Source organism: Branchiostoma lanceolatum, chromosome 5 (assembly GCF_035083965.1).
Source record: "Branchiostoma lanceolatum isolate klBraLanc5 chromosome 5, klBraLanc5.hap2, whole genome shotgun sequence".
Classification (NCBI taxonomy): domain Eukaryota; kingdom Metazoa; phylum Chordata; class Leptocardii; order Amphioxiformes; family Branchiostomatidae; genus Branchiostoma; species Branchiostoma lanceolatum.
Window position 1 is genome coordinate 3,652,405 of NC_089726.1, and position 24,081 is coordinate 3,676,485.

Consider the following 24,081-nt stretch of genomic DNA (forward strand, 5'->3'; position numbering starts at 1 on the left):
GTATGGCCCAGTGCGTAAAATACTGAGACTGAGCCGGCTACTACACATCTGCTTGTAGATTACGACTCAGTAGCGTCCTCTAGTAGTGCTCTAGCGCATTACAGTTTCTAACGCACCACGTGACTTTACTTAACCAATCACGTTGCCCGGTGAATCCTGCAGCCGTCTCCACAGATTTCCACGTTTGATCGTCTGCTGTCGTCACATTCAGGTGGGGAAAACAGCCTAACTGGGTTCCGTCATTCGCTTCTGGGGTGTGAAATAGGGATTTTAAGCACTGTAGCTTCTGTGGGACCCTAGAATTAATGATGGTATTGTTTTTCACCTTGTTACTGAGCTTGGAAAGTCCCGACAGCGTACGCCCCCCTCCCCATCTCAACCTGTTCAGCTGATCGAACTGCAAAATCATAGAATTTTGTGCCATTTTCCTTTAGTATGAAAGAACAAAATTATATAAAATTGGTCACTCTTATACAATTTCGTAGCATCATAGGAAAATATTAAAGAGTAAGGATACTTTCCGAAGAAAAGTATGGATACTTTCCATTGCCACCCCCCCCCCCCCTCAAATGACTGTTTACATCATACCTTGCAAATTATGACACCTTTCGGGTTGTAAGGTGTATCATAGAAAGACTAGAAGAATGCGTTCTACAGGAGATCATCGTGCATCGTCCATTGTAGTGGACATTGTGCCTTGAGTCCTATGTATGGCACAGTGGAATGTATTCAGGTGTCAAACCCCTGCGCGTGAAACAACCCAACACACTTATCGAGAAGAGTAGGGCCTGGCCCTTGTATGCTCCTCAGCCAAAACCTTCATGACCTTGGCGACCCAACAGCAGGGCTGTCTCCAGGACCCGTCTCTCCATCCTGGGAAAGAAGCTTAATTGCTTGTTGGGATGGAAAAAAATGTCAACCCTCCGTCCAAAAATCTGAACTTCATGAGATGAAATCGATGAGAATGTATTTTTGTAAGCTTACATTGACAGATTCATCAACGAAAAATAACAAGATGGGCTCCCAAATATTGAGTGTGATGGAAAAACTACACTACAGACTCCTGCCTTCTTTCAATGACTGATGATGACAATCTGAGCAGGCGGAAGTGAAAGTGGCCATGTTTTTTAATCACGGTAGCGCGCCGTTTTCTTTGGCAAATTTCTGGCGTTTGAAGCATTTTACAAGTGAAACAAACACATCACAAGAAAGAAAAAGTTCTATCCTTTATTTTCATGGGTGACTTTGCCTGTAGGAACGAATAGTTACTGTCCTGCGAGTATAGGAAGATGGTGGAAAATTTACCGATCGCCATGCGGTAGACGATTTTCGCAGTAGCGTTGGAATACCCAGACAAAGTGTCACCCTTATTCCTGCAGGATGCCTGAGAACAGGAGCTACAACGATGAGCTGAACTTTCTGGACAAGATTGACGCACACACATGGAGGATCAAGAAGGGATTTGTGCCAAACATGAAGGTAGTGTGTCAGTATTTCTGGTGTCCATGAAACTACGTACATGTACGGATTCTGTTTAGGGGTGGGTACCGGTGCATAAAATTCAGGTCCGGTCCAGGTCCAGAGGGTCAGGTCCAGGTCCGGACCTGTACCTGTACCTGATTATAGTAGTGTCGCAGTACATTATATTATGGAGAGTAAGACAGACGTAAAAGTCTCCAAACGTCATGTCTGGAACGATATAATTTCTTAGGTTTGCACTTTGTCTCAAAATTATAACTATACTCTCCTCGCCGTCTGCTTACTCATCCTTTAAGTGTTTCTAGATATGATTCACAGCTAACGTCTTCGAAAACGACTCGTTAAATCTGCTGTTTTGTATTTTCTTAGACCAGTTATGTGGCCACCTGCTGGTAGCCTGGTACTATGAATTTTCTAATCGGTCCATAGGCCGGTCCACTGATTTTTTACGGACCGTTTTTTTGTTGGACCGGTCCATTAAGAAATACCGGTTTTGTACCGGTACCCACCCCTTATTCTGTTTGTAACATCCATTGGGATGTGCTATGAGGGGCGGTGTGTGTACACCGATGCCTCCTGTAGGCTGAGATGAGTATGACAGCCAGGGCCAGTGCAGAAATGAACAAACAACAACATGAATGAACTGGACTTGGATGGGTATGATATTGCCCACAATTCATAACATTTAGGATGTAGAACTAGAAGAGGTTTAAGACTCATTGTGTGGCTAGTTTTCCACTCACAGCATAGATGTACTACATCATGTAGGTATGTGTCATGGTTTCTCTTACTGAAAATGGCAACCGTAACAATGATTCCACTGCTGGAGCCTCGAAACCCCATACTAGTACATATGACAATCTTTATTGATACGACAAAAGTACAGTGATACATGACTTACACCCCCTTCCTCCAGGTGGATGGGTTCTTCTATGTGAATGACCTGCTAGAGAAGCTGATGTTTGATGAGCTCAGACAGCACAGCAGGGCAGCTGGTGAGTCTGGAAAGAATTATAATGTTTTGTAACAATATCATTATATACTAGAACAGTATATAAATCATGATGTCGAATTTACTTACAAGCTCATGATACATGTTTGTGTACTAGTACATGATTTAAACACATCATTATCATCAGTCGATGTGCTGAAACACACTGGCTCAAGAACACTGGAAGTCCAAAGTATAGATTGATGTGGTTAAACTAAGTTCACTATGTTCACTTTCCAGCTGTAACAGCAATCATATTAATAAGGAAAATATGCATTAAAAAGAAATAAAAAAATTTAACGGTTCTCAGTGGCAAATGTGCTAGATGTTGGCACATCGGCAACCAAATCCGCAGTGTGTTTTTTGGCACACAGTTTGACAGATTAGCCGAATAGGCTCGGTGGGCGTCACTCCACCGCCCGGCAAGGTAGTGTAAAGTGCCTTTCCCAAGGGCACAACGTCGGGGCATGGTGAGTATCGAACTCGGGACCTATTGATTCCGAGTTCAACGCTCTAACCGTTACGCCACGCCGACAAAAATATGCATTCATACAATGTATATGTTTGTATTAAAGATATATAGATGTAATAAGTATGCTTAGTTGAATTGAAATGTAAATTTGTCTTTTTATCGTTACACAGGTTTTGGTGGGTTCTTACCAGCCATGAAGCAGATAGCTAATGTGGCCGCTCTCCCTGGGATTGTGAAGGTACAGTTGTCTTCCTCTTCCCACTTGATTTAATCATCCCCACTCAATATTTAGTATGGTCTTGTATAACCTCTGAAGTGGTCCATTCAAACCTGTATTAACCTTCTCCCTGCTGCCTAAATCTGTAACCAATAAGCAATTGGGTGCCAAACGGCTACTTCAGAGTGCTAAAGGTTAAGCTGTTGTTCTTGTTCCACAGAAATCTGTAGGGTTGCCAGACGTCCATGCTGGGTATGGATTTGCCATTGGTAAGTGCTAACTTTTGATATTCGATATATTTGAACAAGGAGGTTTGATAAGATATTATTTTTTAATTTCCTTGATCTGAAGAATATCAAATGACCTTGATACATAGCTTTGTGAAAATGAAAGAACATCTCATAATAGGAAGTCGTTTGAAGAAAATCTTCACCTCTGCAAACATCTTAAAGCTGTGCAAGATACTTACATGCAGATCTCCTATCCCAGGTAATCTTGCTGCCTTTGACATGAGTAACTCGGAGGCCGTGGTGTCTTGAACAATAAATTTTACGTACATCTCATAATAGAAAGTTGTAAAAACCAAGTATTCACCTTTGCAAGCATTCTAAAGCTGTAGAAGATCATGCCATGTGGCTCTCCTATCCCAGGTAACCTTGATGCGTTTGACATGAGTAACCCAGAGACTGTGGTGTCGCCTGTCTAAAGTGCTCCTTTCTAAAGAGCTCCTTCCTTTAAAGCTGTACAAGTTTCTGATATGCTGACCCCCTATCCCAGGTAACCTTGCTGCGTTTGACATGAGTAACCCGGAGGCCGTTGTGTCGCCGGGTGGGGTCGGGTTTGACATCAACTGCGGCGTGCGGCTGCTCCGGACCAACCTGGACGAACGGGACGTCCAGCCGGTCAAGGACGAGCTGGCGCAGGCCATGTTCGACCACATCCCCGTCGGCGTGGGGTCAAAGGGCGTCATTCCCATGGGAGCTAGGTGAGCTGTTTGCAAGAGTTGCGCTGATCAGATGTTTTAGCTGTTTAAAGTACAGGAGACATATCATCTTTACATCACAATCAAAACTTCAGTCATTAAAGAAGAACTTAAGTACAGTAGTTAGTATGTTTTTCTAGAAGGTCACATTGTTATGAATGCAAAACCAATCAAATTTTTGTAAACTTTCTTCACAGATAAGCAAGGAAATAGACCATTATAATTCAGTTATTGGATAAGTGTCCCCTTCCCCATACCATGCACACACAGACCATTATTGGTATCAATTGATATCTTCTTGATAAATTGTTTGACAGAATACTGAATAACAATTATTGCAGGACAGTATTGGGATAGCTCCAGATGATGCCACTGCATTTCATTGCCACACAGTTTAACATGGTGTACATCACAGTATTTCTTACTCATTTATCTTGTTGTGCTCTCCTTTCCAGAGAATTGGAGGAGGCTTTAGAGATGGGTGTGGACTGGTCTCTCAGGGAAGGTTAGTGCCAGTCTGCTCACCCCAAATCTTTCTACAATAAAAGTGAAGATTAAACTTCATGGCTGGTTTGAAATTCTGAGGTCAATATTATCTCCATAAGATAACATGACCTGGTAAAGGTCCAGTCTACTCACTCGAAATCTTTCTACAAAAAAATTGAAGTTAAAACTTCCTGCTTGGTTTGACCGATTGCTTATATAACTAAAGTAAAGGTAATTATATGACTTAGTTGACTTGAGTTCTGAAGAAGACTGCAGTAGGACAATCAAAAATTTGATGTGCTGACTTTCTGTGTTGTAACAAATTTTTAGCTCTGTGCTCTCTTAGCTACCAACACAGATGAACTTGCGAGCTAATTGAAATTGAGCTTATTTAACTGGAATAAACATCTTTTCATGTGACAACAAACTTAAGATGCAAATGTAACGGAGGGTGCTGCAACTTCGGCATACTCCCAACTTCGGCAGGATTTTTAATTGTCTCGTTCTGCAGAAGTGAGCCATCTTTTTTTTCAGCCACGGTGCTGAATAAAATCGTTAAGAACCCAACTTCATGCATAGAGCTGTCGTCTGAATAAAACAGGGATTTGTGTACAATTAACTGATTTTGTGCCACGAAGAAAATGTGGCGATAAAAATGTCTACGTTCGATGCAAGGACATTGTGAAGTGGCAACTCTTACATAAAACATATTCAACCGTCGTCATGCAAACTAACATGTTGTACACATGAGGCATAAAGCAAAACAAACACCAAAAAAACATGGGTCTTGGTTAGTTTATGTCGCGATTTAGCTTATCTGAAATAACGAAATCAACCGCGGCTTCGAATGCCCTCCCCCTTTTACGTCACGGCCATTCCGTTGACCACGATTCGAATGTGATACCTCGGCAAGGCATCTCTGCTCCCGCTGTACATAAGTCAAGTCGGCTCCAAAACGGCAAACCTTATCAATCTAGCTTGACTAGTATACGTCGGATAAACTTGCATTTGATAAGTTCCCGGTGGCAGGTTTGCACTATGTGGTTCCACACAAGCAAACTCATTGATGTTGCAAACGTGTAACCTAACCCCGCATGTTAATTGAAATTGACAGGCCGCTCTGCTTTGATGTGGGCGGCACAGGTCGGAGATCTCTGAACGCATAAACACGAAGTTCATTGATGTAAATGGCGATTTCTCATTGCTTGCTAAAAAAAAATCCAGAAATTCTTGAATAGCGAGCTCTAAAAACAATTGATGATCGTGTTTAGAATATGTCATAACTTTGCACTGAATTGACCGGAAAAACAAGGAAGATTTGCCGCGTACTTTCTGGTCACATGCGGTGCTGTGCCGAGTGCAAATGTCACGATTTCAGTTTGCGGCGTTACAATGCTTGCTCGGCAGTTTTGGACGTACTTGTGGCACATTTGTGGCATTTGTGCGTTCATGCTATGGGACCATTTGTATGATATGAAGTTTCTACTCTCATTGCTATACCAAAGAACGGATCGTCAACGTTGTCATGGCTTGGAACGCAACAAGCGGCGTAAACAGTCGCTTAGCCACAGCGCGCCCGGCATCGGTGAAGCCTTAAGCACGGTCAAAAATTATTTACCAGAGGGAAGTTGAAGTTAGTTGACACGAAGTTCTTCCTTCTGTTTACTTGAAATAGTACCGATGAATCAAAGAGATACAAATATATTCTTATGCCGAAGTTACGGTACCCTAATCAGAATGGAACAATATGGAACGTTTTAATCAAAACAACATATTTCTGGATTTACCGACTGAGATCGATGGCGTAAATCGTGCACGGACGACGAAAAATCAACTCCACAACGGCAAATCCTCAAACACCACCACTCTAATTTATCATTCGTAAAAACGCAACACTTTTCAGACAACTGACACTGGTGCAATACGATGTCGAACTCATAGATTTACGTCCGAAGTTGCAGCACCCTCCGTTACATAACTTAAGGTGGTGACTGTACTTTTTCCAGGATATGCCTGGGCAGAAGACAAGGAGCACTGTGAGGAGTACGGCCGCATGCTGAATGCAGATCAGAGCGCTGTGGGCTCTAAGGCCAAGAAACGGGGACTACCACAGGTGAGATTAGCCTCCTTTACAGACTTCCCGGGAACGGCGGCGTATACATTATGCCATTTCTTACATGGGCTGAGGGAGCAATGTCACCAAGGGCCGTCGCCTTTCCGTGCTACCTGCGACGAAAGTGCCTTGCCGGCATTAGAGAACCTTGACCTGTGTAAGAAATTGCGAATGAGGCTAAGGGAGATACTGAGAGTTTCCACATCAAGTCTTTCTTCATTTTCTATCAGGGCTGTCTCCAGGACCCATCCCTACGTCCCGGGATGGAAATTTGCTTGTTAGGATGGACAGAAATTTCATCCTGTCCTGCCAGACCTTCACGACGGATGAAAATATATTTTTGTAAGCTTCAAATGACAGATTCAACAGTAAGAAAATGGGCCTCCAAAAATTAATTGAGACAGAAAAAAATTTAAAGCTTTTCAACTGCAGACAACAAAAACTAATTACTTTTTGTTCTCGAGCCAATCTTTGACTGAGCACTCTAGAGACATTTTTAGTTAATGAAGACTTGATGTTTTATTGCTTCCCCATTTCTAGTTGGGCACCCTGGGTGCAGGGAACCACTATGCAGAAATCCAGGTTGTTGACGAGATATTTGACGACTATGCCTCCAGGAGAATGGGCATCGACCACAAGGGACAGGTCAGGAACGTTGCACATAGCAGTTGTAATGTAGTAGCATGCAGGCTAAAGTAACTTACATTTTTTTGGTCAAATTTTGTCTTGCTCTCTGCTGCCTAATTGTAGAGATAATAGTCATGATAAGTGTGTACCAAAGACAAAAATGTTTGCAACATTAGCTCATGTCCTTATTTTTGTGTGTTTTTCTCTCTTGTCTTTGTAGGTTGTTGTGATGATCCACAGTGGAAGTAGAGGATTTGGGCATCAGGTGGCAACAGGTAGGAATGGCAAAACAGGAGATTGAATATTGGTCCTTCGCAATTTGTCATATATGGTTTATTGAGATGTTCTCCATAGCTTTCTCAGTAATTTTGAAAGACATCACATTCAGCAATCAATTTGAAGGTAGAACAGTCATTTTGAACAATAGACTGAAAGTGGCTGCCATCTTGTTTCTATTTTTAGATGCTCTGGTTGCCATGGAGAAGGCGATGAAGAGAGACAAGGTGCTGACCAATGACAGACAGCTGGCGTGCGCTCGGATCAGCTCCCCCGAGGGACAGGAGTACCTGAAGGGCATGGCGTGTGCCGCCAACTTCGCCTGGGTCAACAGGTCATCCATGACCTTCCTCTCCAGACAGGTACAGTAGAGTTTCCTACGTCGATGAAGGTTAGACATCCAGGTAATGAACCACCGAGCGAGCGAAGGGCATGGCGTGTGCCGCCAACTTCGCCTGGGTCAACAGGTCATCCATGACCTTCCTCTCCAGACAGGTACAGTAGGGTTTCCTATGTCGATGAAGGTTAGACATCCAGGTAATGAACCACCGAGCGAGCGAAGGGCATGGCGTGTGCCGCCAACTTTGCTTGGGTCAACAGGTCATCCATGACCTTCCTCTCCAGACAGGTACAGTAGGACCTCTTCTGCAAGTTGGGGTAACATGTGATTTAGGGTTAATGACCCGCCCTGAGGTGTACAAGGTGTCATAAGGCATGGTTGGTTTCTAAGATCACCGAATAAACCTCCGAGTGAGCGAAGGGCATGGCGTGTGCCGCCAACTTTGCTTGGGTCAACAGGTCATCCATGACCTTCCTGTCCAGACAGGTACAGTAGGACCTCTTCTGTAAGTTGGGGTAACATGTGATTTAGGGTTAATGACCCGCCCTGAGGTGTCATAAGGCATGGTTGGTTTCTAAGATCAGGGAATTAACCTCCGAGTGAGCGAACTTCTCCTGGGTCAACAGGTCATCCATGACCTTCCTGTCCAGACAGATACAGTAGGGCTTCTTCGGTTGTTTTCTCCATGAAAAAGGGGGGTATTGCTTTTGGTGTGTCAGTGTGTGTGTTTGTGTGTGCGTTTGTGTTTCCAGATATTTGTGGTCAGCATACATGTAACTTAAGAACCTCTGGGTATATTGTGATGATATGTATCCCTCAACATTTCTAGATCCAGATCCAGTTCAAAAGTTTTTCTTTATTAAACTTTAGTTCCTTAAGCCAAAATTTTTTCTCCAAGTTTTGAATGATAAAATTCACATTATGTTTCTCTCCTATCTCCAGGCGTTTGCCAAGGTGTTCAACACGACCCCAGATGACCTTGACATGCAGCTGATCTATGACGTATCTCACAACATAGCCAAGATGGAGGAACACATATCCTTTCAGCTTTGTTTCTTAACTAGTGAAATATGCAAGGCTGAAAATGCTCTACCAGGTCCTGTATATTTGGTTAGTGCAGGTAAAATTGGAGCTGTGCAAGTATTTCCGATGTCTACTTGCACACTAATGTACACAGGTTTATGTGCTGGGTATTTGTTTGTTCCCAAACTTGCCATACACATTTCACAATCAATCGCAGGCATCAGTGTCTGATGCATGGCGGCTGCAGACATGCATAGGGCTCGCCATTTCATAGTTAAATAGCATTGACCTAAAGGGAAAAAAAATGTGTGGTGCAGGTAAATGGAATGTTATGTGCTAAGATGCAGGTATGGAAAAATAAAGTCTTTGAAGCCCTGCTTCATTTGAAGCTCCGGCTTGAGTGAGCTTTTGTAAGTGATGAGACAGGAGCACAAGGGTCCAGAGCAATTATCATTTGATGGTAAGACATGTAACCTCCATTCAGCAGTAATTTCCCATGGTGAAACGATGAGACTGAAAATTTTGCTATCCACTTTGAAAGGATTTGTAAAAGTGTGTATTTTGATAGAATAAACAAAAAAGACAAATTGCTCATCGCTTACAAAAGTGTGACGTTAAGGCAACAATGTTAGAGCAAGGAGGTTCTATTCAACAAAGAACCTCCTTAGCTGGAGCTAGTCCCTCAAATCTCTGGTCCTTCTGTGTGTTTGCAGACAATCTTTCAAATGTTGTCCCAGTAAACACAGTTATTTGTTATCTACAAATCGTTTTCTAGTGTTGCTAAGCAATTAGACATGTTTTAGCAACCTAATAATAGTGGTGCCTCATGCTTAATTATGTGACCTCGTTTCATGTTTTTGTTTGCAGCCCCTTTGTTCCCATTCAACAGTGTACTTAGTCTAGTAACTCTCACTCACTCACTATCTGGTTTATCGTCTGTTGCTCCCTGTCTTGTGAGGGTTAGACATGCTTGCACTTAAGATATGGAGGTTGATGGCAAGTCTCTGGCTACAAAAGCTGCTACATGTATTTTTATCATGTGGGCTGTATTTAGATTGAGATAGTAGATGTCCTGGTACGAATCTTCTTGTAGCCTATAATTATGGCCATTAGTGTAATTAGCGTAATTCTAGGATTTCTTGGATAAAGGGAGTCAAGCCTGGTCTGGCAAGTCAGTTCCTGACAGTGAGAGATTGTGTAACACAGGCTGATAGAAGAGGCTTCCCCTCTCCGAAAAATATGTTTGAGGGGTGTCGAAACCCTCAGTGTGTATATTATATAGGTGTATTGTAAATTTACATTACACTAAGGCCACACCAATTTAATTTCTTGGTAAACAGATTTTTATTTTCCAAAAAAAAATTTTAGAAAAAAAAATCATGAAAACAGAAGGCTGGCCCAGTCTTCTTTTTTTCATGATTTTTTTTTTCTAAAATTATTATTTTTTTGGAAAATAAAAATCTGTTAACCAAGAAATTAAATTGGTGTGGCCTTAGCAGCTAGCTTAGTCATTCCAGCAAAATTTGCCCCTCAAAATACAGGAAAAAAACATTTCTTATGGTCCAAATTCCAAACTTTTTCCATTGGGAGTATATCCCTGGACCCCCTAAGGATTGTCGCTCACTCCAGCCACTACACTTGAAAAGTTAGTCTCACTCAATATGTGGACAATTTGTTCAGCCATATGTGAAATTTGAAAAGAAACCTGTTGTGTGTCTGCTAACAAGAGTTAAACAGGGCAAAAACTACACCGTAGGAACAGACTATCCTTAACAAATGTTCACATTGTGGATGGTAAACAGACAACACTTCTAGTGCACAGAAAGGGTTCGACAAGGGCATTCCCTCCCCACCATCCACTCATACCTGTGGACTATCAGGTAATGTATGCCCTGACACTATCATTTGTAGTGTAACCTCTTAGATAAGCAGTTGATTAGTAGAGTAGATTTGGTGCCTCGTAACATTGACACAGTCTAAAAAGTGTTAAGTAAGTTGCACAAAGAGATACTGGAACTAACAACTATGCGTTTTTTTTTTTACTTCACTCTAAGGGAGAGTACTTTTTGTTGTAGCTTGTCTTGTGTTTGCTCCCTGAAAGTAGGTTTTAGAAATCAGATACCTTCTACCTTGAAGGCTTGAACATGTGACAGATATCAGAATACTTGGAACAACAATAGATGCAAGTCTGAAGGTAAAATCATATACATGTACATCTACATGTACTGTAGAGTACAATCAGACTTCATGGCACCACCTGTCTTGAACAGACTCACAGCTTTCATCTTTTCTTGTAGTTGTCGGGGCAACCGGTGTTGATTGGCGGGACCATGGGAACGTGTAGTTACGTGTTGACAGGAACGGAGAAGGGCATGGAACAAACGTTCGGAACAACCTGCCATGGAGCAGTAAGGACATTCAAATGCATTTTCTAACTAATACGGGTATCTACTGAAGCTGTGGCATGTTGGCATTGTGTCTGCGTACTAAACTGGATCTGTGTTACCCTTGACTTTATGATGGGGATATCATGCAAAATGTATAAGAATGACTAAAAAGACAACCGAACAAAGCATAAAAGAGATTTGTTTCTTATGGATGAAATTCGTTCAGCGTTCTTTCAAACTGCTAGGTCGCCAACGTGCTGCGGGTCCAGTGAGATACCCGCTTAACTACCAACAAATTTACTTACAGCTATACCATCCAGACTATCAATAATTTCAAGTTGTCGTTTTGGATTTTCAATTTAGGATTCTGTATAAGGGTTTGTTTTTGTCAATCTTGAATATTTTGTCAATAACATTCTTAATTTCTTCTGTCAGAGACTTGTCTTCTGGTGTATGACTTTCTATGTTTGCTTAGGTCAGTGATACCACAGCTATAGTTTACTGTAGACGCAACAGAATTTTCAGAAATAGATACATGTAATAATCATCTATGATTTATACCATGTAGTGAAAAGCAATTCAATCTGAAGATTTATTTTATGACCTGTGTTTTGCTAAAATGTTTTCTTGCCAGGGTCGGGCGTGGTCTCGAGCCAAGTCTCGGCGTAACCTAGACTACCAGGAGGTGCTGGACAGACTAGCGGAGAAGGGCATCTCCATCCGAGTGGCGTCGCCCAAACTGGTCATGGAGGAGGTCTGTAGATGCAATGATGTACAAAAAGTTGTGATTGGTACAGGGCTGTCTCCAGCACTAGGGGTGGATACCGGTTCGCTGGACCTGATTCGGACCTTTATAACATCCAAGAACCGAGTCCAAAAAACCTGAAAGCCAAAACTTGAGTCCAAAAAAAACTGAACAAAGTACAAATAATTTTTTTGTTTTGTTTGATAAAAAGCTTTTTGAGTCTCCCCTCTGACAAAAAAGGCATTTTAAATAAGTGCAACATGCAAATATCAAACACTGGTTTGTCTTGAAAGTCTTCTCACCAAGAAACTTTTATAGTCTTGCGTGTCAGTATTAATTCTCTTTGCTTAATATTGGTCTAACAAAGCAAAACAAAACATCAACTGGACAGGATCAGGTTCAGGTCCGGACCTGAACCTAAATCTCTGGACCTAAACTTGGACTTGGACCTTATTAAGCCGAACGGGTATCCACCCCTATCCAGGACCCATCCCTCCTTCCCAGGAGGGAAATTTGGTTCTTTGGACAGACAAAAATTTCAACTTGTCCCTCTGAAAAAATCTTAACTTTATGACGTTGATGAAAGTGTATTTTGGTAAGCTTAAGATGACAGATTTAACAGCAAAAGTTAACAACATGTTAATATGTAGGCTCAAAATATCTACATGCAATCCGTACTCTGCAGGAAAAGGAAAAAAATCAGTATGTGATTTTCTATATTGTTTAAGTGATTTAAATTCAAGGTGTCACTGGTGCAGTATTGTGATCATGAGTTGGTATTGGTGCTATTTCCCATTTAAAGAATGGACAAGACTTCATTTTGAGCGCACTCTCTCTCCTGGCTTTATATTTCATAATTTGGGGCATTACAAATTCAAAATTGCAGGTTGAAATTCTGACAGCTTGCAATGTTACAGATCACAGAAGAAATGTATTTCATGCCCTGATAATGACTGTGTTCATCCATGTCTGATCTATTGTGACAGCTGCTTGGCACAGCTGTTTTTTTAAACCTCCACTTTTCCATGGGAAAATCCCACATATGGTTAGAGAATGTTCATGTTTCAAAATCATCTGTTCAAGTGACTTTTTTTTTTCAAATGATGTCAAGTCAGCTTTTAGATTTGACATTGTGTTGAGAGAACAATGCTTTTTCAAGTGTTGATGTAGTTGATTGTGGTTCTTTCTCTATTGTAACATTTCATGTTATTCCTTCTTTTGTCTTCCACTGCAGGCTCCAGAGTCCTACAAAAACGTCACAGACGTAGTAAACACATGTAAGTTGTGACAGGCGTTTCTTTAGCTGCAGCAGTACAATGGATTATGGTGAAGTGTTGCTTTAACAACCTTCAGCCTTAAATCACTTATAGAAACAAAGTTTATTGTTTCACCCCCAAAATGCGAAAGATTAGAACAACAGTTGGTATCTGTCTGACTGCTTTGTTCAAACTGGATTTCTGCTAAGTACACATTTACATAACTCTGTCTGTATCATGGAAACTCATCTGTATTGGTAGTAATCATAGTACAATGCTAAACTGTCTGTATTGTTTCTTGCATGGGTGTGGCAATTTGTAGACTATTGATTAAGTAGATGTGGGCAAGTTTTGTTTTTATCAAAGCTTTGTATTTATCTGAAATAAGTCCTGTTTCAGATACTGACTGTGCTACTTTTTACAGTATACCATACTCGGTATCATACTAGTAATCTGGGTAATGCACTTCTGACACAAGTACACAACATGCTAATGATTACTTAGTATATAATAGTTATCCCCTTTGTCCCAGGAGAGATGTGCTAACGATTCCTTTTGTCTCTTCACGACCAGGTCATGCAGTTGGAATTAGCAAGAAAGCAATCAAGCTGAGACCAATCGCCGTCATTAAGGGCTGAGGCTACAATTTGTACCGGCAGTCAGCGAGTGAGTCTGCTGACATCATACCTGGAGTGTACACTCTCCAAGCAGAGGTTGGTGGGGAAGATTGTGTCCTTTTTGTCCTATGCCCCATTTTTTTTGTCTCCCCACCGAGCCGACAAAAAAAGGGGCATAGGATAAAAAGGTCACAATCTTCCCCACCAACCTCTGCTTGGAGAGTAGTGTGGGAATACCTGTTGTCTGTACCAACAACTGCTATGTTGTCAAAACACAGGACATTTCTAAATACAATGTCGTTGGTCTAACTAGCTATAACCTGAGTGACATCCTGTTTAGTTGCAGGCTCTACTGTTCTGTGAAGGTAGAGCCTGGAACTAAACAGGATGACACCCAGGCTATGGTCTAACAAGAGCTGATGTGTCTGTCTCAAGCACAAGACCTATTTATTTGATAGCAGCTTTGAATAGACTGATAGGAAACAGTATACTATACAGGACTTTGTAAGAATGCCTTGCAACTGCTCTGTGGCATGGTGCAGAGACGATATAGCTTGTGATTTCGGTATTTCCGGAAAAGTACAAGATCCATAGATAGCAAACACCTTGCAGCAGAACTGCTCAAAACCAAACTTAGAAAATAAAAAAAAGGAACCACAGAAAAGGGCAAAAGATGGTGCATTGTCGTGCCCATGATCCAATGAATGAAAATATGTAAGCCTTGGTAGGTTGAATAGAACCCCCTTGGTACGACTAAATGTATGAATAAAGACTATGAGCACCCATATTTACATGTAAATGCATAATCCGAACCACTGAGGATCAAATTTCTTGCTCCATTAGTTATCAATATGTTGTCTACTGGGAGGAGTAATTGAGGCTGTAGGGGGTGTCTGTACTGACAAGGCCAGTTTACTGATATTTTTCAAGTGCCTATTGTGCCATAACTTGGCATATCAAATCCCGTGAGAAGTATTTGCTTGCCAAAATATACTGGGTGGACCTGTATCGTTTCAATTGAAATATCTTATCTGAAGGTAGATATTTGGAAGTGGACTTGAAATTTATGAAGAGGGAAGGAATCTTTTCATCAAATGATACCAGTAAACTGGTATTTTTCAAACTGCACAGATGTCTTTGTTGATTGTTAGAATATTGCCCACAACTTTATGTTGGCTGATAAGCTGTCGGGTGAAAAAGTTATGGTCATGGCTTATATTTGCAACAGCCAAACTTTCTGTTAATATTTAAACCATGCAGTCATGTTCTATGTTTAGGAAACTTGTAATATATCAAAAGTTGGTTAGTGTGTAGACTTGGGCAACTGGCCAACATTTTTCTTGCAATAAATCGTATGATCCTAGAATGGGTGGTGGCTGCTTTTTACAGCTGTATTATGGACACAGGTACATACTACACTGTCTACAGGTAATGTGGCACTGGTACCGGCTTATGATAATGTCTTGTCTTAATTCTTAGATGCTATGATTGTTGACTGTTTGACTGAACATTTCTCATGTTTCAACCATCATAGACGAAGCATGGGTCTAGTGTTTTGCTATATCAGTATCCCATGCTCCTAAGTGTTGGTCGTAAGTCCATTTTATGGCTATGTTAGACCAAGCTCCTTGGACCAAGGTTGAATCTAACCTCCTTTGATAGACATTATCAAACCACTTGATCTTACATGTATATATGGTCAGCAAACAATGCGATGAAAGGAAAGTGTACAGTTAGCTCATTGTCATGTTTGTTGACGATTTGGTCAGCCTCTGTTTAGCTGTGCCTGGGCAGTCAAGATGGAGCTACAATATGTGACCCAAATATGCTACCATGGAACCACACCTTAGCCTGGACGCCAGGCTGTTTCCAGGGTCTACACAGGCCAATTCCTGGCTCCAGTGCCAACATGCCCCCAAGTAGCCTCTTTGGAGGCCTCCCGGACGGTGCCGGTGATAATTTTTTTGGGGGAGCGCTGATTCACGATTTTTAACTTAACAGGGCCAGGATCTTTTGCTGGGGAACCTGTATTGCGGCCTATGCCCCCCCCCCCCAAATTTCTGTCCGGGAGGCCTACAAAGGAGGCTACAGAATTACAATCCACCTGGAGCCTAGGAGCACCTGGAGTGGAGGAGCTGGCCTGTGTAGGCCTTGGGAAGAGTCTGGCTTCCAGGCTAACCACACTAATGTGTCCTGATGGTAGTTATGGCGGGTTTATGGCCCTATGATTGACCAATTGCACTGTGGGAACAGTACAGCCATATATACTAGTAGTGAAACAGGCCATGTCAGTATAATAGAGGAAAGAGACCTAGTAGTAGATAGGCTATCAATTGCACATAGAAAGTAGTTCAGCATCATTTACCCAAGGCAAGAAAAAGCAATCAGTATTTCAGTGTCAAAATCTCCAAAGAAACAGGAGGAAAGAGATTGGATGACTTAATTTTCCATTAGAAAGTCAGAAGAAATGTGCAAATTTGTCTCCCAACTTCCAACATCAGATGAGACTGTATTATCTCTTACAGGATTTGATCAATGAATTTTCTTTGGAAGGTTTTTACCCTTTTCTCCACAAGAATTTGTTGAAAAGCGGCCATCACGGTCGAACAAGCCATCGGAGAATAGATAAAGGCCTTGACTTGACTTGACATCCTAAGGCCATTATGTGGAAACCATTCTCTCTATAAGAGTTGATGACTCATCACGGATTACCAATCTTACCATTCTCAACAAAAGTCAATGCATCATTTATGGGATATATCTCTCAGTTTTGTGCAAAATTCTGTTTATACAAAGAGACTAGATCCAGACCATTTCATTTCCTAGAGGGGCTAAAGGGTATCTCAATAAACTCAACTCAGTGCTTTGAAATTTGATACTTATGAGATATTAGATGTTGGAAGCAGTGTTGACATGACGTCATGAGGTCCAACCCGAACGTTTGCATACATTATCATAAATTAAAAATGGCGGGGCTGAGGAGTTGCTGCTGTCTGCGGACCGCTGCAGGCGAAACGAACGCTTTTTTACCGTTTAGCTAGCTTTCATGTCGGAACCTTTAGCTCAGAAGTAGCGGCGATGGAGAGGGGGGAGGGCCTGCCGACGTCGGCGGAGGGTCTGCGGGTCGAGGTGCTCCGATTGCGGGGGGAACTTGAGCAGACGAGCCAGGAGAAAATCCAAGCGGCCGAGTACGGACTGCAAGTGCTGGAGGAGAAACAGATCATCATCCAGCAGTATGAGGAGCTGGAGGCGCTGTTCGAGGTGACGAACAGGGAGCTGGATCTAGCCAAAGAGGTAGGAAATAGCTGTAGTTTCTGTTAAACGTTCATAGATATACATATCGTAAAGGGCGGAAGTCAGACGACGCTTGGTGCGCCCATGCGCCGGACGCGTATCGTATCGTATCAGCCCCCCCCCCCCACAAAAACTGACGTATCCACTAAAAATTCTGCCAGTCCCAAAGATCCATCCCTGCTATCCATACAGAGCTGAACACATGTTTGTTGATGGTTCAGATTACGTCAGTTTTGGAAACGTTGCCACGCTGGCGACCCGCATTTTTATGCAAATTGGAGAAATATTTTTCCTCTGCGGAAATGTTATGAACCGGTCGTCACCCCTCCCCCTTTACGCGCTGCGGTGCACAACGATTTTATGATTCAGAAATCGGATTAGAGCGAAAAATTGCAGCATTGGGTACTGAAAACACATAAATCACGGGGGAGCCGGTTTACTATGATTGAATTAGCCATGGCATGTTAGCCGTGAAGCGACAGCAAAAGTGCCTGAAAATTGAGATTAACAGATCGACAAGGAACAATTTATTCTGGAAGGAATTTTGTCCTCAACACGACCTTTAAAAATTCCAACGACAAGTTCAAGGAAAACGGACGTTTTAATTGAGAAAACATGTACAACATCAAATGCAAGGAGCGTCCAAAAATCTATTTATGGGACGGTAATTTTAGACTGTTGTTGAAGAAGTAAATACTGGTAGTTTGGCTCGAAGTGTAGATTGAATGTCTTGTGGGGTGCATATAGTGGACAAGGTTTTGAAATATTCAAGAATTTCAGAACAATTGAAGAAAAATACAGATTGCTTTTCAGTGAGACAAAATTGAGTAAAACAACAATCGTTATTCTTCAGTAATTTTATCATGTAAAGGACAACATATGACTCGTTTACACAATTCTGCTAAAGATTTAACATTCAAACAATCCAGATAAAGTATGACTCATGAGGAACTTTTTCTTACGCTTGACACTTTCTTAGAAAGCTTAAGTAAAGAAATGAAGTTATGTTTTCTACGAACTTCCTCTTTTTAGTATAGCCATGGTGTACTTGGCATGGTCACCAAGAGCGCGCCCCGACATTGTACATACAAATTTTGGCGGGCAAGTAATGAAAAACAGATTGTCAAGTTGGGTAAAATAGTAACTTTATATTTGTACACGCCCTAAACAATAGAGGTATACCACACTTACACACCCCAAGAGGCTGGCGTTACCACCTGAATAGGATTTGAAAAGATACTTGAAATACCAGTCCGCTACTTTTCTAAATCCATCGGCTCTGCTTCAGTTGTTTTAGTTTATTCCAAATTACTGCAGTTATCCAACTAGTTTCTCGCCTGAAAATGTGAACAAAAGCATTCTAGTGTGACAAAGGTGTTCATTACCTCAGTGGTAATACAGACTTATTGTTTGACCTATATAAGCTTTACTCTTTTTTTGCGGTCTACTTCAGTAACCTCACCAATTTATCCATACCAAGGCAGTGTGCTTGTGAATCCATGGTGTACTTCACACAGTACAGATTAAAGTATTAACCCAGGGAGTCTGCCCGTTAAATTGGGATGAATCAAAGGCAGCCTTGAAGGAAGAATAGTACTCTGTGTAATGAAGTTGACCCAGTTTTCCCCATGGCAAGACCTGGACCTTTGATCCAATAACTGTTTGTGTTCGTGACCTGATTTAGGGAAAATTGTATAGAATTAGAAGGCAGACATTTCAGAATAGATTGGAAAACTTCAAAGGTACAAGAGGAGAATTGGACTTGTCGAAATCTTTACCAAATGATCTCCTTACATGTAGAAAACTTTATGTCAAAACCTTTTTGTGACTGGTAAAGCTTTGCAAAGAATAAGGTAAAACTGTTAGACTCAGTCAAGTAGTATTGAACAGGATTTCGCAGTTGTTATATATCCCTCCCAAATGCAGAAAGCTTTCTAGTAAGCATAGCTGGGGAAATGTGAACATATGGCATGGTGTACTTACTTCATAGCAATAAAGATTGATTTATGGAATGCAGACAGGCAAGTGTACTGTTGACGGCATGGCAGCTGATATTAAGTTGTCACCAGACTTCCATATGTGTAATCTGCAACCAGATGTTTGGCATAGCTAGTAGTAACACTCTTTTTTAGCACACTTTAGGCAACTGCTTGCTCGTTATGGCCCTCTTTGAAATGGTGTAATCAAATAAATTCTAGTAAACAATTTACAGCACTTGAAAGATGGCATAAGAAGCATAGATGTGTCTAGAACAAGTAGACGAACAGCCAGAGATATACATCAGGTAGAAGATTACTACATGTCAAGTTGCACATCTAAATCAATAATGTTCCAATCACTCCCAGTTTCCTGCAAACCTTCATCACTAACAATGGGGAGATTTGTCTCTCACCAGGCAGAGAAAGAAATGCATCAATTGCTCTTTTTGAATGCAAGGTATTTGAAGCATGCTTTGTCTGAAAGTGGCCTTTCTGGTGTTAATGTGCAATTAGTGAATTACCATGATCTGGGGTGATGAATACAACAGCTTCCATTTATTGCCTATGTGAGAATTAAAAGATGGGCGGAGCAAGTTTACCCGTGTTTAGTACTGCCCAGCCCACTTCAGGAGTTTGTTGGTAGTCTGAGAGGTAATAGTTCAGGGATGGGCGGGCCAGTTTGTGGGGATATATCAGAGCCCCACCTCCCAAGGAGCATGACTATGTACTGCAGTGTTCTCACCAGGATTTTTTCACAGCGTAGGGGCATGGCAAGCGCTATAGGTGTGAGGATGAGGGCTACAGGCTGGAATATTGTAGGGTTGTCCGGGGCATCCTCCCCCAGGAAATGTTGAACTTTAAAACTCTCAAAGATACTATTTCCTGCATTTTGAGGGCTAAAGTTTGTGAAATAAAGCCAAAGTTTTTTACTTTTGCATCAAAACAACAGAAAATCCCCCCTACGCTGGTTGAAACACAGCGTAGGGGCCAAAATCACAGCATAGGGGACCCAAATCACAGCGTAGGGGCCCCCTATGCTCAAATGCCCTGGCGAGAACACTGTACTAAAAAGGAACGATATCCATTTAAACTGTGTAAACTGTCATCAAATAGAAGGCTGAAAATTCTCTACTTCTTCTATCAAGACACACACATTTAAATGCTCATACTTGTGATTAGTATGATAGGAAATCTTCCTATAGAAATTCTGCTGACTACATTATTGGAATGGAACACACCTGTTATTAAGATCCCATAAAAATGTCATATTTTATGAGTCCAGCAAAGATAAACACCCAGTCCTTTTGTATTATATGTGTACAGTATGTTGTCTATTTTTGTGGGCTTCTAGTAATAAACTGATATTTACAGATGTCTACTATAAGAAGCAAATCTGTTTTCCATATGTGGAAGAAATCCAACCAGGCAACATCAGAATAGAAGAGCTCCAGTAATTTAGATAAATGAGCCTATCTGACAGCTGTAGTCAGGAACCCCAGAAGGTTACATGTACGTCCCCATCCCATGCAGTTTGATGGGAAGTAGTTTGAGTGTGGCGGAGCAAATCAGTTTTCCAACCTGTCAGATTAGATGTTTTGGGAAGGGAGTGATGCACAGATGACTAATGCAGGGTTTGACTTGAGCATGAAGCACGCCCTCTACCAAGCTACATGGATCTCTGAAAAAATTGTAGAAATTGGCCAAATAGAGTGTATGCTAAGGGAGTTGACTACGGAGATACTCAGACATTATATAATACTGTTCACTCTATTTGGCAAATTTCTACTATTTTTCCAGTGATCCAAGTAGCCTGGTAGAGGCTACCCTTGGAGGGCTTCCACAACAGTGGCACATGTGTATCCTGGGTGCAATCCTGGTTATGGTAGTTTTATGACAGCTCCAATGAGAGGTAACCAGTAGGTTGTAAATGGCCCAGAGCGAGCATTAACCAACCTAAAGAGGCCCTGTTGGAAACTAGGGTAATTATATAATAAACACGAGTCTGGAAATGAACAGGGAAATGTTGAAATTTATCGTGGAGGAGTGTGTTGTAGTGTTGCAACTCGAGTATCCCAACGGCAATGATGGTTCGTTTTATCACTGCTCCAGTTGTTGCTGATGTAATTTAAGTCGAGGAGAAGCCAGGAAACATTAAACTAACCTGTATGTCACCCAGGCTATTATGTAAGTGTGCCCCGGCGGAAGCACGGGTTATATATAAATATGAGTCTGGCCGCAGTAAACTTGGAAATGATTGCTACGTGCTGGGTACACAGTGCAGAACAGGGGAGGTGGATCAGACTTTGTAGCTAGGATTTGTTGTTGTCAAGTTGAAAAATCATTAGAGGTTTGTATATTATTTGTTTTAATTGATAAATGTATTTCAGAGACATCTGCCTTGTACACAGTGAGTGTCACTATATACAGGAAAAATGGAGCCAAGTCCAAAATATATGTCTGGTACCAGTAGGTTAAAATGATGCAACATGTAATGGTAAAAGATGTTAACATTTCTGTCCCTTGTTAATGTTAGGGCGGGTATCCCTTTAAGCTAGAACATTGCTTCAAGTTCAAGCTTGCTGTTGTATAGAATTAGGAGAGAGTGGGTTCAATGCAAAGATGTACCCTTGGAGGTTGAACTGTTTGAACAGAACCTCGGGGAGGTGTTTCTTGTTTGATGTCTGCTGTCAGCTTTTGTTGAACTAAACAGAGCTTTGCCTGAACCTGCTGCTCGCATGAAGCCCGGCCACTGACTGCTTTTGTGCACAGTTGTTTGCACAAGTTCGCTCGGCATATCCAATATCTGGTTTCTTGTCAACACAGTCATGCTTACAAGTTGGCTAAACAGGGACAGCCACATGCCACCGGGCCTGTTTTTCAACCCCTCAGTGACGCTGTTGAAAGACTGCAACATTTGTTCATGTTTCCTTGCAATATAGTTGCACAAATTTCATTCTTTTTGGTGTCTTTGAAGCAATAGAACAGTTAGCTGCCTATGTTACGCAGATGTATTGAAGCGATCGGCTGCAGTGCAATTTTAAGTTGCTCAGCAAAAAGGTTGAATTTGTTTATCCTAGGCTAGGACCTGTCAAGCCTCGCTTGTCCTCACCTCAGCTAACCTCAGCTCAAGTCAAGCCTTCTGCACCACAAAAAGAACCTCGGGTCATCTTACATTGCACTCAGCAACCTTAGCTGTTCTTTGATTTACTGCGATGGCACACAGATATTGCCTAGTAGTCACTAGCAGATATGTTTACTCTTAGTGAAGGGTGAAAAAAGGTGCACTACTGAAAAGATGTACTTAATGCCACTTAGGCACGTGCAAAACACTGGATCCTACATCTCCTGTACTCGGTAGTAATACCTCAAGTACAGAGCCCCTTTGAGGTCTCATTCAAAGCCCCTTTGTCATTTTGAACTTGCCATGTCTTCCCTATGCCCTTGTGACATTCACCCGACATGACCCATGAAGGTGTGTTCACCTGTGTCTCGTCAGGTATTTGTACATGTTTACCTCAGGAATGTGGCGTCTCTAAAGCTTAGGAAAGGTGCTCATGAGTTGTGCAATACTACTCTCCAACCAGAGGTTCGACTCCAACTTGTTACTGACGTCTTTTAAGGTGTTTTTGTCAGGCTTTCTATTTTGTCAGGTCTACAAAAATAGAAAGCCAGACAAAAACACCTTATAAGACGTCAATGATAAGCAGAGTCAAACCTCTGCTTGGAGAGTATATAATACACACTATTTTAGACAAATCTGCTCTTTGACCTGAACGTTTCTCTTTCTCATTTTCATCTTTTCATGCCCCTGCCCTTCCAGATCTAGAGAGTGTAAATACTTGTTTCAAGAATTGTATACACATCATTGAATTGCGTGAGAATTAACTTCAACAGAAAACACCTCTGTTGTTATAGTACAGTATAGTATACTACCTGTAAACACTATGTTTACCAACACCAAGGGAGGCTGTATTGGCAAGTTCTAGGCAACTTTTGATTAACATGCCAATTATAGCAGCCCTTGTACAGACATGGCTCAACAGATCCCAGATGGTTTTGAAATATATATTTTCAGCTTGGGAAAGGTTGATGGATGGTCTTGGTAATGGTACAGCTTTCAGGTACATGTGAATGGTTTCCACATCCATTTAAAGAATCAGTACTATAGTAATAGGGTTGAAGGCAGTTTCAACTTGGTGTATTTGCCTTTTACGTCCCTACCCGAGTTATGCTAAGAGTCTAATGTTTGGCTTATGATGTACAACAATAGTGTTACTGTTCAGGTTTTTTCAATGATGTGTACAGCCAAAAATAGAAAAGTAAACATTGAGTAAGATCAGGTAAGATCCAGTCAAGCACACTCACAGTGTGTTTGTGTTTGTACATCTGAAGTATTTGTTCTTTTAGTGAATTGTTAACTGAATCTTGTACTGACTGCCGTTTAGAGAAATACAGACATAAACTTCCCCTAGCCACGCCACCAATTTAACATTACGTAATGTTACATATACATGTAGCTGTGTAGATATACACTAATACAGCCATTGTCAAAATTTCCAGGCTTTGTATTCATAACAAAACTAAGGTATATATATATATGGTGTTAAATAGAGAGGCCATAACCAATAAAGGTTGGATTTGCAAAGTAAGTTTGCTGTTGTATCTACAGTACCATTATATCACCTCGAGTCAATACTAATGTTTCTGTACCGTTCACATTTAACGATCGGATGTTCACTGTTACGGTAATAAAAGAAGCATTCAGTAAATCCTCAAAATAGGTCTGCAAACACATCG

At 41.5% G+C, this 24,081-nt stretch overlaps 2 protein-coding genes across 5 annotated transcripts in view; both read left to right on the forward strand.

The window, feature by feature from the left end:
- The first annotated feature begins 125 nt into the window (after positions 1 to 125).
- On the forward strand, positions 126 to 15,377 carry LOC136434467 (RNA-splicing ligase RtcB homolog). Its single transcript, XM_066427277.1, has 17 exons — positions 126 to 211; positions 1,380 to 1,479; positions 2,396 to 2,474; positions 3,113 to 3,180; positions 3,380 to 3,428; positions 3,937 to 4,144; positions 4,597 to 4,646; positions 6,634 to 6,740; positions 7,281 to 7,385; positions 7,588 to 7,642; positions 7,830 to 8,005; positions 8,926 to 9,015; positions 10,788 to 10,886; positions 11,304 to 11,414; positions 12,028 to 12,147; positions 13,373 to 13,415; positions 13,968 to 15,377. Exons 2-17 carry the CDS (start codon positions 1,381 to 1,383, stop codon positions 14,030 to 14,032), a joined length of 1,524 nt encoding a protein of 507 aa, XP_066283374.1. The 5' UTR covers positions 126 to 211; position 1,380; the 3' UTR covers positions 14,033 to 15,377.
- A 1,564-nt stretch (positions 15,378 to 16,941) lies between these two features.
- Positions 16,942 to 24,081, forward strand: part of LOC136434469 (protein bicaudal D homolog 2-like) — a 38,765-nt gene continuing 31,625 nt past the window's right edge. The window contains exon 1 of one of the 4 annotated variants that reach the window (XM_066427279.1): positions 16,942 to 17,305. In XM_066427279.1, the coding sequence (XP_066283376.1) occupies positions 17,090 to 17,305 (216 nt within the window). In that variant the 5' untranslated portion in view covers positions 16,942 to 17,089. The remainder of the gene's footprint in view (positions 17,306 to 24,081) is intronic. The other 3 variants (XM_066427278.1, XM_066427280.1, XM_066427281.1) reach the window with 3 other exon arrangements.